At 37.2% G+C, this 16,715-nt stretch overlaps 1 protein-coding gene across 8 annotated transcripts in view; it reads right to left on the bottom strand.

Moving 5' to 3' along the window:
• Positions 1 to 16,715, bottom strand: part of pard3ab (par-3 family cell polarity regulator alpha, b) — a 68,875-nt gene that overhangs the window by 31,168 nt on the left and 20,992 nt on the right. For 4 of the 8 annotated variants that reach the window (XM_043261627.1, XM_043261665.1, XM_043261671.1 and 1 more), the window contains exons 4-16: positions 16,419 to 16,600; positions 14,677 to 14,820; positions 11,238 to 11,317; positions 11,117 to 11,128; positions 9,929 to 10,012; positions 9,117 to 9,242; positions 7,881 to 8,266; positions 5,832 to 5,971; positions 5,580 to 5,708; positions 4,942 to 4,977; positions 2,700 to 2,888; positions 1,967 to 2,137; positions 1,124 to 1,274 (exon numbers count right to left, since the gene is read on the bottom strand). In XM_043261627.1, the coding sequence (XP_043117562.1) occupies positions 1,124 to 1,274; positions 1,967 to 2,137; positions 2,700 to 2,888; positions 4,942 to 4,977; positions 5,580 to 5,708; positions 5,832 to 5,971; positions 7,881 to 8,266; positions 9,117 to 9,242; positions 9,929 to 10,012; positions 11,117 to 11,128; positions 11,238 to 11,317; positions 14,677 to 14,820; positions 16,419 to 16,600 (1,830 nt within the window). The remainder of the gene's footprint in view (positions 1 to 1,123; positions 1,275 to 1,966; positions 2,138 to 2,699; positions 2,889 to 4,941; positions 4,978 to 5,579; positions 5,709 to 5,831; positions 5,972 to 7,880; positions 8,267 to 9,116; positions 9,243 to 9,928; positions 10,013 to 11,116; positions 11,129 to 11,237; positions 11,318 to 14,676; positions 14,821 to 16,418; positions 16,601 to 16,715) is intronic. The other 4 variants (XM_043261634.1, XM_043261658.1, XM_043261645.1 and 1 more) reach the window with 3 other exon arrangements.

The following is a 16,715-nucleotide window of genomic DNA, read 5'->3' as shown; positions in this document are numbered from 1 at the left end:
ATCTTTCTGCAGGAGTGTTTGTGGAGAGCGAGCGAGCGAAAGCCTGTCTGGGTGAGTGGAAATGGATGGTATGGTATGAGCATGACTCTGCATATATATTGAGGAAATGCAAAAGCATATGCACGTCTGCGTGTGGCACCCTGCTACTGTCATTTCCCATGAGTGGATTCAGTTATTGACAGGCAGGATAACAGCTCCGGCTCTCTCTCACACAGAGAGCTCTCAGTGAACCTCCACAGCTCTGCATCTGTTTGTCCAGGGTAACACTCATATGTTTTGTGTTAGACCACATGTTTCTTACACACTGCAGCCCAGAGATGCCAATTCTACTTCTGAAACCTGATGCTGAGTTCAAATGTGATTGCAGGGAGCATCTGGTGATGGTTAACTTGCAAAATAATGCAAATAATTACTTTCCTGGGGGGGAAAAAATTATATAATGAATTTCTAAACCCATTTGTTCTGATACATATGCTAACATGTGTGTGTTATTTTAATGAAATTAGAAATCTATCCACCTATCTATAAAATTAAACACGCCAGAGGGACTAGTGGTGAGTGCACCTTTATTATACAATATATAATATTTTTATTATATTTAAATATATCAGTAATAGTTTAAATTTAATGTTTTTATTATATTTAAATACATTAAGAGACATTTTCTCTATATTCAGCTACCCATATCATTACTGCTCTATTAAAAAGAAAAGACACTGCATTAAAATGTGGTTGGTGATGGTTAACTTGCAAAATAATAAAGAAAAACTTCTCTGATTTCACTTTCACTTTTTGCTGATCTAAAGGATATATATATATATATATATATATATATATATATAGATAGATAGATACATATATATAGATAGATAGATAGATAGATGTTGGATATATGTTTGTGTGCGTGTATTATTTTAATCATATCCCACATTCCTTTTCTATCTATCTATCTGTCTGTCTGTCTCTCTATAACCAAAGATAAAAACATTAATTCTTCTCATATTATTATTAATTTATTATATATAGTGAACATAGCCTTTTTACCAGGCTTTTGAAAAGACCAGCTTAAACTGGCTAAAATGACACAATTAGACCTTTAAGTGCACCAGGTGTTGAAACTCACTTATTTTACGATTATTTGTGTTGGCTTGCGGCCTCAGGTTGTCATCAAGCCCCTCGATTCCATATAGCGAGTGTGAGATCCGCCGCTCATGGTCATCAGGAGACGGGCTCAGGGTCCGCTCTAATCCTCGAGGACTGCTTCGGCTCTCACCCTGACAGAAAGCAGAACAACAAGAACAACATCATAATTCAAATCACACACCCTCTAAATTTCACTTCTGTCTATGATTTAAATTTTGGTTTATGTTGTGGTGAGCAAGTGGTCAGAATCAGCTCCGGTGGGCTCAGTCTCATTTAGATGCAGACACTGAACACTCAGCATGATGGGAAAATCTTGCACAGTTATGATCCTGCTCTGGTTAAGACAATTACCATCATTATCTGAAAAACTTGAACAGCCCTGCGACACAAAAATGCATGAGTCCATTACAGTTTTCCCCTCAGAATTACAGAAAATACTTCTTGAAAGCCCTTGTGGATAAATTTGCGAAATGCAGTGACCTGATTGCCTGGTGTTTAAACAGATCAGACATTCTCTAGAGAGAGACAGAAAGAAAGAAAACAGCACGTGGTCGACCTTAATGTGTGCAGAAGTAGGTATGCTTTTGTCTGTTTTGAAATTCAAAGCTAGGCTAGGGGAAATGAAATGTGTCACGACAAAATAATGAAATTATTTGCTGAGTTTTTTTAAGTTTATTCCTAATCCAATTTCTTAAGATGTTTTTAAATGGCAAGGCTGTTTCATTTCTCCTACATAACGAATGCATGAAGCAGTTTTTACATCTTCACACAAACAGTGATCAAAGCGTTCAGGCTCTGATCTGCTTGACTCTTCTCTTTTTACCTCAAGGCGCTTGTTGATTCGTCTTGCCACAATCAGCTGAATCATCCCTCGCTTGTTGCCCTCCGTTGACATGGACTTGCGCAGCGTTTCCATGGCGTCCTGGTTTGTCTTCCCTAACAGAGACTCCCCATTGACTGCGATTAGCTGATCGTTGACTCGCAGCCTACCGTCCTACACCAGAGAAAGAGATTATGAAGACCATTCATACACCATTCAAGACATTTAATATGCACACTGTGCTACTCATAGCAAACCTTAAGACAACAACTGCCAACAAGTCAGTCATGCATATAATAATGTTATAAACACTAATCAGTTACAATGAATACTATTTAATATTTTGGGGTAAGATATTTTTAAAGAAATAAATGTGAAGACGGCCGATGAAAATTCAGCGTTGTATCACCACAATAAATAGTTTTTTTAAAAAACATTTTTAATTCTAATTATCTACATTTTGCAATATTTTACAGCTTTTTCAACCAAATAAATACAGCCTTGGTGAGGCATAAGAGTCTTGCTTAAAAAAAAATCTCCAACTTATGAATGGTTGTAAATTTGTTATTAATATTTTAATTTTGGACAAAATATCAAATATCCAAAACAAACAAAAAAAAGATTATCTATAAATATTTTTTAAATAATATATTAAAATATTTTACCACAATAATCATGGCAAAAGTGCACATTTAAGCTGCATCTTCTAAAAAATGTTTATGTATACATTTCGAACCTTGCATGCTGCTCCTCCGTTAATAATAGACTTGACGAAGATGCCCAAGTCAGCATGGCTCTCCTTTGACCTGTTACCCTTGACACTGACTCCTAATCCCGCCGAGCCAGAATCACTGAGAGGCACTTCCAGCGTCAGAAACTCACGCGTTCCGTCTGGAGTTAAGACCAACTCCTCTTCTTCCACCTTCTACAGAAACAGACGAGAGACATTACTGTATTTATTGACTGAATAGAAAGAAATAACACTACTTTATCAAGATAATAATTTCGACGTAAAATGGGAGAACAAGGACATCCTGGAGAAACAGGTTCATTTGAAAAAAAAATAAAAAATCTTAATGTTAAGACACTATCATGGTTTGTGACTTCTTAGACCGAGCGCACACTACAAATGGGTTGTTCAGAGATTGCATAAAGACATTTCCTGAACCTCATGTCATTCCAAAACCATACGACTTTCTTTTCTATGTATAACACAAAAGTAGCAATTCTCAGAAAGCCTGAATTGAAAACCAGTCACCAGTGCAATTCTTCAAAATGTTCCTTTTGGGTCCCACAAAAGAAATGGTCCCACAGGTTTGGAATGACACGAGGGTGAATAAATGTCAGAATTGTCACTTTTGGGTGAATTTTTCTTTTTAAAACATGACAGGATAGCTTGTTTCTATATGTGCAATTGACTTTAAACACCATGAACCTCCGCACTAGCAGTTTTACATTCAAGTCACTCTCCTGTCCATTACTATGTCCCTGAAACACACACACAGCTGCCATTTTCACTTGCTTCTTAAGAAAATGCAGCACATGTAAATGAGGCGGGGAGAGCAGCTTTCATGAGAAATGATGCCCGCAAAACCTCTGCTCTCTGATTCAGACACACAGATAATAAACCCATTATGTCTGATGCTCTTCTGACCTCTCCAGTGACTCCCTCATGTTAGCGGCTGTCAGCGCGTGAGTGTTTGTGTGGGAGAGAGAGAGATGAGACCGCTTTAACAACCATCTACTGAGTGACTGCTCTATAAAGTCTATCTTTATTGAGCTTTAATCACCTTCACTTTAATGTAACAACCTCCGACATACACACACATACACACACACACACTTGTGTTCAGAAGGAAATGGATGGCTTTCATTTAGTTCTCTCCTGCTCTCTGGACCGCCACTGTTAAAGCAGATCTTATCAGCCTTGAGAGGTTAATGCACAAACAGCGGCGAGAGAGACAGAAAGAGGAAAACAGACAAAAAGAAATGAGAAACAGGATGAGCTTTCATACTGACCGTGTTTCTAAAGACAGCTGCGGCTCTATACAGAGCAAATGTTTAAATTCAAGATGCGCAAGTCACATTTAAAAACAAATAACTGCTATTAGATTTAATAATCACAACCAGATATGTAAAAATAACAACTAATTTACTGAGAAAATCACAGCAACATAAAGTCTATTAATACAGCAGAAAGATACAGAATGAGATACAGAGAGAGTAAGTCAGATTAATTAAAGGCTTATAATCATCCATACATGACTGAATATGAAATAAATTATTCACCCACATCCTCTAAAAACCTGTATGACTGTATTCTTTCTTCTCCAGAACACACAAAAGAGATATTTAAAGAACGTTCTTAAAATGTTTTTTTCTCATTGCAGTCAGTGTCAGTGGGAACAAAAACATCACTGGGCCCTATTGATTTTCATTGTATTCATATCTGAAGACAGGTATAGGGTCAAATTTTTCAAGTTCAAAAATAAAATCTTTTTTCTGAATGACTAGTTTAAAACTTTTTTCATGTGAGTGTCTGCATATATAGCTAATGCAATTTTTTTGTGTTCATGGTGTGTTCAAGCGATGGAGAACTATATATATATATAGTTCAGTCATGCTAAAAACAATTCATAATACAAAGTTTTTAATATATACATATATAATAACTATTACTGAAAACTGTTGTTGCATGAAAAATAAACTAATTATAAAATAACCCACCCCTAACATACAGTAAAAAAAATACAAAATAAGGTAATACACTTTCGTAACATCATGAGGGTCAGTTCATGAAATTCTCTTTTTTGGGTAAACTGTCTCTTTAAGAAACTGTTAGTGCTGAATCAGGATCATTAAAAACATCAGAGACGAATGCATATAACGTTACTGACAACAATGACCAACTGAACCTCTCTGTTAACAGTTCTTCACATGTACAGATGTTGAAAAGTATAAGTGTGTGCAGTTCTTACCCATTCTCTTGTGTTCTGCATTGCTGGTTCTGTGTTCTAAGGAGAGTGAGGAAGGAGAGGACTATGGTAATATTGCAACTGAAAACCCTCAATGCAAAAGCAATCATGCACACACACTGCAACCAAAGATAGATCTTAAAATCACTCCATTTTGGGTTTTTTTTATTATAGAGGGTGTATTCAGTTCAATTGGATTTTTCCTTTGGTATGAATGTGAAAAGTGGCCCAATTTGATCTGAATTGACCCTTTTTAAAACTTAGGTAAAACAATGATGTTTTTAAAACACCAATAAAAAAGAAAGCTAAAATGGTTAAATAAAATGGTTTACAAGCTAACTAATAATAAATAAAATAATCAGACAGAAACGGTCCTCTTCGCAGAGCAAATGGCAACCCTGTGAGGAAATTAAAACTTAACCTTGACTCAAACGCAACACTAGTCAAACAAGCGTGGTGAGACTCTAAATGTCAGAGATGCTGTGCGATACAGTGATGGACATTTTTATGAAGACGTTAGCAGGAGGATTTCACACTTCGACACTCTCATAACCATCACTCAAACACACACACACACACACACACACACACACACACACACACACACACACACACACACACACACACAGACAGTTCCTCACCATCTCTCTGGGTAGAAAGGTGTCCTCCTGCCTCAATACCAGAAGAGTCACAGTCCCGCCCATGGGCGTCGCCCTCAGCAGAGAAACCACCTCCTCCTGGCCACGCCCATTGAGATCCACCCCATTGACCTGCGGCAACCACAAAAATCACTTGTTCGTGATCTGAGGTTCATCGTATAAATTATAATGGATCATATATTTAGACTATCGATTTAATAAACAGATATAATAAAATATTGTTTATTTTTTCACCTCTAGCAATCTATCCCCAGCTTTCAATCTCCCGTCTTGTATGGCAGCTCCTCTTGGCAGAATGTTCTTCACGTAAATAGGGGCAGAGCCTCCAAGAGGGACGTCTCTTGAAGTGATGCTGAACCCGAGACCTTCAGGCCCTGACAGACACAGAGAACACAAAGTTAAAAGACACAGTTAATATACACCTATCCATTTCAACCCGAGAAAATGGTGTTGTATGATTAAAACACTGCTCAATGGCAATTCATAGATCTGATGCTGTATAACACATGCCTGCTGGTATGATGACACTTACTGGTAAAGTCAAATGATTGGGGGGGTGCATAATATAAAATAATAAAAAAAACTAAAGTAAACTCATTATGAAGAAATTCATCAAAAAAATAAATGTATTCATTTAAATGAATAAACTGCTAGATTCTAACAATTAAATTCCTTAATTTGTAAAATGTGGTAACACATTACTATAAGGTTTAATTAGTTAACATAATTACTTTAATTTACATGAATTAAGAATGATTGATACGTCTACAGCATTAATTAATTAATATTATTTTTTTCATTTATCAAAGCATTATTAAAATCAAAAGTTGTGTGTGTTAACAGTTAATGCACTGTGAACAAGAACTATCAATGAACTCCTTTATTTTTATTAACTAACATTAACAAAGATGAATAAATACTGTATTGTTGTTTGTTCATGTTAGTTAATACGTTAATTAATGCTAACAAGTGACACCTTATGGTTAAGTCTTTCCATAAATGAAAAATAAACATTTAAAACTTTATGATTTAAATATTATATTATTAAAAATATTGTGTTTAGAAAACCTCTAAATTTACGCATCTCCCAATACATGCATTAATTTAACTCCACTTTATCCCACAAATTTTTTGCATTTGCTTTCTGTGTTGAATTTCTCTGTCTGCACGTGAGTAACATCAGAAGCTTGCAGCTTAGAGAAACATCAGGTTACAGCTTGTTGATGGAGACTACAGGACTGGAACAGAAGCCACCTGGACTACATGGGGTCTGAAAGGCAACACAGGATCGTGACCTATCGACCCGACAGACTGGGCTTAATCCTTCTGAGGTGCAGAAATTAGAAACTGTGTGAGAAGGCTGAGATAAGAGCATATGAGCGCCAGAGAGTGAGAAAGAGAAAGTGGCCCCACAGGTTAAGCTCAGTCACACTTTTCAAAAAGAACACAGTGAGTTTTCCTGTGTGTGCGCGCGACTCGGGTCCAATAAAACACTGAGAGAATCAGACAGCCATATGGAAACACATCACACTGACACGCGGCGCTGCCTAGCAACGCTCCCTGCACCGCTGTTCCGTAACCTCACCGCCACCCCGTGCACCCGCTGGGCCACCTGTCCACACACAGGTGCCAAGACTTGTGCCAACTGTTGTCAATCATTTCACATCCCACACCTTTACAGCAGGGACACACACACACACACACACACACACAAACAGGAAGGAGCTGTTGGCAGATAACAGAGCAACATTCTCCCAGCTGAATCACTACGGCAGTCTCTGCAGGATGGGAAATATGCTCAGCAATAGACATCTGGATTCATTAGCACAGCATTAATCATAAACAGGGCATAAACCATATTTTAATGTAGAAACACTGCACATTTTGATAAAAACAACAAACAAGCATAATTAGGTTAAGTTATTAAGGAAAGGAAAACTAACCTACAATAAAATATTACAATAAAATAATATTTATATTGTATTAAGTAATATATTTATTAATGGTTTGCAATTAATTGATTTAAAAAAATTAATCTAATTCAAATTAACTCCATTCAATTCAATTCAATTCAATTGTTAAGATGAGTTAGTGTTCTTACTTCTTACTTTTTAATATAATTAGTTAACTATATTAAAAACATTTTAAAATTGTAATGCCTAAATAAATTTTAATATATGAAGTAATTAACCAGCATAATGTTGCTGTATTTATCAGTTATTTATCAAGTGACTGGCATTTATTATTATTTTTCAGAAAGCAACAGGATGTTTTTAGTGATACCTTTTCTAAGCTGGATTCCAAGTCTCCGCCCAACTTTCTTGGTGAAGCCGGATGTGGGGGCGGGGCTTAATCCTCTTTGGGGAGAGGAGGCGTGACCTGATGGAGGTTTCCCTGATTGCCCAACAGGATGATGGATGGGAGAGCTGGCGTCCAAATGGTTATTCGGTGGGTGTGGCCTGTGTTGTGCCAATCGGTGAGAGGTGTGATCCAGACCAACAGGATCATTGGTGAGGGAGTCAGGGCTGAAACGTCCAGAAAGGTCAATGGTTGCTCTAGGGTTGTGCTCATTATGGGAAATCTGCTCATACTGGGATCTCATGGTGGATGGTACCACATGGAATAGGATGACGGGTGAACGCATTGCCTGGCGAAACATGTTCTGAGCTCTGAGAACAAACAAAAACACACAAACATTTAGGTTTATGAAATAACACCTTACAAATAGTTTTCAGTAGTAAAAATGCATTTTGAAAAGTTTAACAAAAAAAATCTGTATATGTACATTTACGTGAGAGTGGATGGATTTTAATCAGATACACAGTACAACAAAAAAAACTAGGGGCTCACTTTGAGAAACGAAGACAGATGTACAGGATGGATGAATAGGAAGGATGGATGAATAAACAGATGAACAAATTTAAGGATAAATGAATGGATGGATGAACAGATGAGGATGGAAGGATGGACACATGAAAAAAATGAATGGATGGACAGACAAATGGACATATGGATGAATGAATGGATGGAGAGATGAATGTATATGGATGAATGGAAGTGTTAATAAAATAGGAATGATAGATGAATGTCATTGGATGGAGAGATGAATGGAAGTGGATGGACGGACTTAATTTTCAATGATTATTATTGATTTGATTGCACGGATACTATTTAAACTCAACTGAGCTGGACGATAATGTCTGAATTCAATCAAGTGGCTTTAACTGAAAAATTGAGTGTTTAATCTTGTCATTATACATTACTGACACCTATTTGATACTGTTAAAAGTGCTTTAATAAATAAAGGTGAAAAGAAATTGGATAGATGGAAGGACAGATGGATGGATGAACAGGACTGACAGATAGTTGGCGGACTAGGAAGGATAGATAGACAGATATATAGATAGATTAATGTATGAACAAATGCAAGAACAAATGAACGAGCAGAACAAATGTCATCAAGAATAAGGAGTTAATCGGACAACAAGCACTCTATACACATCAGGTGTCAGGTCTTACTGCTCAAATCTGACATTCCGCAGGTCTCCGTTGTTGATCCGAATGATGCAGTCATTCTCCTGAAACAAACCCTGGACATCAGCCTTCCCTCCACGCTCCAGACGCTTCACCAGCAGACCCAACGTCCTGCAGCACACACACACACACTTGATCTAGAGATTTTCTAAGATTTATTGTTTACTTAGTCATAAGCGTCATCCATTTGAAATGAAACATTAATTTGATTGATATCAAATTGAAAGAACTTGAAACTAATGCAGTATCATAAAGCACTTCTGAACGAAAGCTAATTCCTCAAGATAAATAACGCTCTCCATCTTCTAACTCTGCGTTCTGTTGCTACTGCAGCTCGCCATGCAGATCACAGATATAAAGCTGCTTTTAGCTAGATTAGTTTGCCTAGTGACTGCTCACATACAGATGCTGTTTAGATACTCTATCTCTTCTGGACAGACTCTTATAGACTCTCTGCAGAGGATTCAATGACTCTTGAGTCACACAAACATTTAGTCATATCAAATCCAACTCTGATCACGCAGAACATCAGGTAATGCAGACAAAAGACTTTCAAGTAAGCTAAAGCAGAGCTCTTAAAACAAAATATAAAAAATTATTTTAACCGTATTTAAATACCACTCAAGAACAATTCGGCTAAACGTTCACAAAATGTTGCATCAACGTGTTTGTCCATCATCCTATTTCATGAGAAAGGTATATGTTCGGAGGTTGAGTTTCTCAAGCTAAAAATTGTTGATTTTATTTTACTTTTGGCCCTTTTTGTTGATATAAGAATAGAGTTTGATGGTTGTTACCTGCGGTCACGTCCGCTGAAAGGCACCACGTGGATACCGAGAGGTCCTCCATCATTGGACACTTCAACCAATTTCACAATATCACTGGAGGATCAAGAGAAAAAAAGAAAACAAACCATCAGAGAAAGTAAATAAGCAAGCTTATCCCTGTAAAGATAAAAGGAGGCGGAGTAAAACAAAGTAGGGCGGAGCCAGAACGCATAGGGTGTAGTGAGAACATGCAAAAAGTCAGAATGCTGTGATTCAGCCATCACACAAGCTGCATCTATACAAACATTGCTTTTGCTGGTCATGCATCTATAAAGACTAAAAAATTATAACTTTTGTCTTAAAGTGCCCCTGTTATATCATTTTTAGGCTCCTAATATTGTTTTTAGAGTCTTCTACAATAGGCTTACATGCATCCAAGGTGAAAAAACGCTTTTGTTTTCTCAAAATATGAGTTACCTCATTTTCAAGTGAATCTCCAACGAATCATTCAAAGCCATTCTAATATCCAGCCTTTCTAAACCTCTCCTTTCTGTGAGCATATTCCACTCTGATTGCTCAGATGGCCCTGTCTGTTGTGATTGCTCTGCCGTGTCCAGCGCTTTGGAAATGATAGGCCCATTGTTCTGTATTTGGAACGCTCCACAGAAATATAACCATCTATTATTTATTATTCTTAAAGGAATAATTCACCTAAAAATGAAAATCCCTGTTTGTGGGTGGGTTCAAATTGTTCACATAGAACATAGGCGGGAATAATGTAAATGTGTTACGTGTAGCCATTAAGGAAGTGAGATTTGAATTACTAAAGACTCGTTTAGGCTGTACAAAGTCGATTCTTGATTTTGGCAGACAATAACTTTTTACAACTTTACAACGCAGATTGTTTACATTCACATACATCTACATTCCAGACTGCATGAAAGGCAATATTGTAAATGGTATAATAGGGGCAGTTTAAATGTGAGCAAGCATTTTAGTCATTATGTTTATCAAAGTTTCACACCAAAACACTCATTTTGGCATCGATGCCATCAGATCTCGAAAGTGACAGACAGAACTGTGAGAGACTCGAGCGAGAGTTTAGGTGACAGTTTATGAGAGATTAATCCAAAACATTTCAATCTGATCACAGCGATTACAAAAAAAAAAAAGTAATATTTTACAATAAAACTCAAAGGAGCTGAAACGTTTCATTACCTGCAAATCAAACTGACAGCATGAAGGAGAGATTTACATAAAATAAAAGATAACATCACCACTGCTGTCAGTCAGAGCGTTTTTGTGTGTGTGTGTGTGTGTGTGTGTGTGTGGTACTTACTCCAGCGATCTCACTCCCATGTGATCTAAACATGTATCCGCACGTCCCACTGGCTCAATCCTACCGTTCTCCTCCTCATCCTGCAACAAGACGAAACCCGCTTAACCCACAATGCACTGCACTCAACAAAAGCCTTCAAGATATACATTTTAAATTAAAAGAACAAAAGAATCACAATGTATACATGGCATGAAAGGACCTGGGTGAAGATTTCTGCAGGGAGATCTGGAGTTCTTCTTTTTTTAAACAGTTTGAAAGAATTCATTCTCCGTTTGTACCCGAGATGTTTCACCTGATACACCGCGGATCAGGTGAGAGGTACACAAGAGCTCATGCTCACCACTGTGTCACCTGATTATTTCAGTCGCACTACACTACCACGGACATTAAAGTTTAAGTAGCCAACAAGTCTGTGTTCTGTTGCCATGACAACACCAATATTGTCTTGCATACAGACTCCGTAAGAGTTTGAAAGTAGATCTCATTTAACGTAGCTATTTTGTATTTTATGTTGTCATGTAATCTGTAATTTAAGAAAAAAGGAAAAAAAAGGTACATAACTCTAGATGTAAACACAACACTGGGCCTGAGACATGCATTACTCAGCTAAAGGGAACGGAGGCTTGAACAAAATGAATTGAATACAGAAAGAAAAGAATATTACAGAAAAAAAGAGAAGACAAATACAACTACAAAACTACAAATACAACAAAAAAGGATAAGAAAAAGATGACATGACTGGGGGAAAAAGAAGAGGAATCAAAAACTAGCAAAACATTATAGCAAAAAAATGAAAACGGGAATAGCAAAAAAAAGAGAAAGAAATTAAGACAAGAGAAAAAAGAAAATAAAATGAAAAAGGAAAAGAATAAAAAAGGAAAGAAAAAGAAAAGTATAAGAAAGGAAAAGAGAAAAGTAAAAAAAAACTCAACGGAAAAACAAAAACCACAGAAAATATACGAAAAAGCATAAAAGAATCAGAAGCAAAAAAAAGTAATGAATAAAGAAATGTTATTTTCTCCTTTCTCAATGTTTTGTTTAGCTTTTCCCTCAGTTGTTTCTCCTTTACTCCTGTGGTTTATGTTTCTCCATCCCTCTCTATCTAGGGCAGTTGGTCAATCACTCTTTTCCTCCGTGACCAAGGATTTTTAAAAGTGTAATACAGTGGAAAAAAACAAAGGAAGGAAGTGTAGAAAATAGCTGTGATACACAATACACCCTCTATGGCAGACATAAGCATCACGTCTTATATAACAGCTGTCTAATATAACAAAAGAATGTGTGTGTGTGTGTGTGTGTGTGTGTGTGTGTGTGTGTGTGTGTGTGTGTTTGACAGCATAACTGTATCAGAACGACACCCCTGGCCTTCTGACAAAATGCAACATGCTTGGAATGATCAGAGATGGCTGCCAAGCCATTGTCCTGCTCGGATCTGATCCAAACCTTTCTCTCGGCAAACGCATATCGCAACCAGCAATTGTTTTCCACGGTGACTGAGTAACCAAGTATTTTTCTGGGACTCTCCTAAACTGAAATGACTAATAGCGCAAGAAAGCAGAGCCTGAACAGTCTGTTTTTACCGAACGCGCATCGTTTCCCCTCACTGAAGCTGCACATTAATATATGCTTTCATCAGCAAAGCCCGATGGGACAAATACACATTCACAGGATAAAGACCTCGTCCTAATTCAGTCAATTATTACTTTATGTTCAAGCGTTACTCCTGCTCTTGTTTAGGTGAGCCTCACTTCAATTTGCTGAGGTGTTGCTGTGCATGACAAGAAATGGGGAAAGAAGTTACAGAGGAAAGTTTAGCCTGTCACCCTTTTCCATTATTAATTGGTGAAAAGAAAACACAGAACAACCTCTGAAAGATGAGTGAGAATTACAAAAACTCTCTCTACCTACCTACCTACCTCCATATCTATACAACTATCCACCTGTCTTCATGTAACTTTTATCTATTCTATCTATCCATCATTTACCTATCTACTCACCCATCTTTTCATGTACCATATTACTACCTGTCTATCTACCCATCAACCCGTCAATCTATCTATCCATCTATCTACCAGTATCTATCTACACTTGGTACCACATGTATACATAACCACCCAGTTGTCTGTCTGTCTACCTACCTATCCATCAGTCTATCAGTCTGTCCATATGTCTCTCTATCAGCTCCAGACCGACGAAGTAAATATGTATATCAGGAAAAACTGACGAAAAAAACAGTTAACTGAGATACAACTGACCAACAGCAGCACCTACTGGAGAGAAACAGAGAGAAAAAAAAAGATCTATATATAGTCTTATCTCATTAGCAGTCTAAAGCTGAGAGTGATTTATAATCGCTGTTTTACCTTTATGATTAATTACAGACACACACACTCACACACACACTCTCTCTCCCCTCCTCCACACCAGTCCTCTCTCCCTGGATCTTCTCTCTGATAAACCACACATCTCTTCTCTCTCTACACACTCAGTGCAACCGATTTCACTATTCTTCAATTCCAGTCAAGAAAACAGAATAACACAAACACACAGAGATTATTAGCACCATCCAGACCTCATTCATAAGCCTTTCATTTAAACAGTACAATAGCGGAACGAGTCATGATGCGTTTCTTTAATAGATTAAAGATTATTTGTAAAATATTATTTTGAAGCATACATTTTTTATGTACACGAAGCATCGAGCTACAGGTAGGTTTAGAGTGAAGACATGTTTTCTCCGGTCTCAGGAATCAGTGCGCTGTTCCTTCAAGAAACATCCCCTTTGCATGTCAACAACAACAATGCTTTGATCTTCCAAGACTGTGGTTTTGCTGTCAAGTCCAATATAGTTTTTAAGAGTGCCATGCTTTAATAGCAGCCTTTTTACAAAATCTGCATTACATTATGACAATCTGTTCTGAAATGTGTGCATTAAAAAAAAAAAAAGAGCAATAAGAGAGCAGCGAGCACCACGCACAGTCAGAAACCACTGAGTTTGATGCACTTTCACACATTCTACTCTTATGCTGTACGGTGTTTAGCAATAATAGGATTTATTCAGCTTTCCACTGATTACCCAACCACGATTGGCCTAGCCAAGTATCTTATGTCCCAGAAGACATCAATGACGTTCATTTTTTTTGTTCATGTATTTATTCATCTAAAATAAAAAAAAGTGTGAATAATTTTTACAGCCTGGTTTCAATAAATTGTCTTTTTGTACTTGGCAGAACGTTTTGAAATGTTGATTTCTTAAGAAACATGACGCTTAACATTAGGGTTGCACAATTGATAGAAATAAAACCAAATGGCTTAGTGTGAATTTCAAATCATAAAGGCTGAGGTTTCATTTTAATTGATTCATACAGCCCTACTTAAACAGCAATATATAAATATATATATACACACATATGAAGATCTAGATCATAACAGTCCCAACCTGTTCCTGTCGCTCCAGCCAGCGGTCCACCATGGGATGATTGGCGCTGAGTGAGGACCGAGCCTTTTCACGCTGAAACTCTTTCTGATTTGACCACTGCCCTGCGTCACGAGGAAGACTACGATATGTGTCAACACCTCTACCCTGAAAAGAGAAAAATGATATTATTACAATGTTAACTCTCGTCTACTTAGTTAACCATGATAATACTGATCCGCATGCGCATGGATGGTCAGATCACAACCTTACATGAAAGTAAACCACTACGTATGGCCAAATACTTTTTGGGTCTGTGAGGATACTAAGCTGATGGATAAGAAAAAGCTTCAAATCAAAGCCTCCTACTACAAAGGAATAACCAAGATGAGAGAGACTGTGAGAGAGCGTGAAAGTGCGAGCGAAATCCATAACTCGTTGTCTGGAGAGTTTTATGACTAGCATTGACATAAGCATTACTCTGCTAGAAGGAGAACAGACAGAGAAATGATGGTCACATCAGCAAATGCATTAAATGAACCCACACATGCACGCAATAAATTCAACACAAACAGCAGGGCAACATTCTGTGCCATCACACGGCTTGTTTATAGAGCTCTTACTGTCTGTGAGATGCGGGGGTTGTGAACCCTTCAGAAATGACCGTAAATATTCATAGAGATGTCATGAAGGGTGATGTGACCTCTGCCTCTAAAGATGACAGATTTATCGGATATGATCTGAGAAACGACACCAGCACGAACCTGATGGCCTCCAAACAGCAATACAGAATAACAACTCGGAGAATAAAGTCAGCTGCCTACTTAGCACTCACAACCACTAAACATCTTGACAACCTTTGTGTGAACGTTAATAGAGTGCAACCAGCCTGATTTTACTGTAGCAATGCTTTTGGTAGTATTTTGCCAATTCATTTTTTTTTCAATAGGGCTTTTCAAAAAGTCTTTAGTTATAAACTGGAAATGACACCATCACAAACTTTCATTTGAAGCTAAAATTATCTAAAGAATTGTATAATCAGAAAAGTCTATGCGTTTACATTTAATGAGGGAAAATATGATTCCATCAAATATTATAGATGTCTTAACAGAAAAAAACACCAATGCAGAAAGTTACAGTTATTGGTTTAAAGTATAAGTTTATTGCAAGTTTCTAAATACGCTTTTAAACTATTTAAATATTTGTGTGTGTGTGTGTGTGTATGTGTGCATATCTATATATGTATTTAGAGACTATTATTTGTAGAGTTACACTGAAGTTTATATTTCCTGCTGAGCTGGAAATTTGATTGGTGCAATTTGATATTTATTTTTATTTTTTTTTTAATGATGCAAGCTAATAGCTTCAACAAAAGCATATACCATTGATTAACAGCATTGGAAATCACAACATCTGTGTCTTACATAGGTTCAAAAGTTAAAAATCCATTTGCCTATGGAGAATCTGAATAAAATTTCGACAACTACTACTTCCACAACCCAACTATTATAGTCAATAAGGATCAGAGAAGGTAATTAAATAGATATTTCCCTAAAAAACAACCTATGTTGTTCCAAACATGACTTTCTTCTGTAGAACATAAAAACTGATAGTTCAGGTCCAAAATAACATATATATCTTTTGAAGAAGAATTAAAGTCCTATATGTTTTGGATTGACATTACATTGAGCAAAAGATGCAGATGAATTATTTTGGGAGAAATAGTAATTTATGTTCCTCCATTATAAAGGTTTGGAGCTTCATACCTTCCTCTCCAGGCTGTTAGTGCCGGTGGAGAAACGTGGTTTCAGGAAGCCGGCGGTTGTAGACCAGCGCGTGGGATTTTTTCTGGAAGGTTCTTCGGGTTGTGAACCAGGCTCAGAGAACGACATCGCTGTCAGGTTCAACAACGCTGGATCGCTACTGCGACGAACATGCAACGGCATATCTGAGAGAAACAGACCAATGAGTGACACAAAAGGTCCAAACTTCCACAGCAGTGGCACATTTCAAACTTTCAAAGACCTAGACTACATTATTAAGTCTCTTCATCTGTCTCTTAC

The sequence above is a fragment of the Puntigrus tetrazona genome, chromosome 2 (genome assembly GCF_018831695.1).
Source record: "Puntigrus tetrazona isolate hp1 chromosome 2, ASM1883169v1, whole genome shotgun sequence".
Classification (NCBI taxonomy): Eukaryota; Metazoa; Chordata; class Actinopteri; order Cypriniformes; family Cyprinidae; genus Puntigrus; species Puntigrus tetrazona.
Note: the sequence above shows the minus strand (reverse complement) of the source record. Positions and strands in the feature narration are given on the sequence as shown.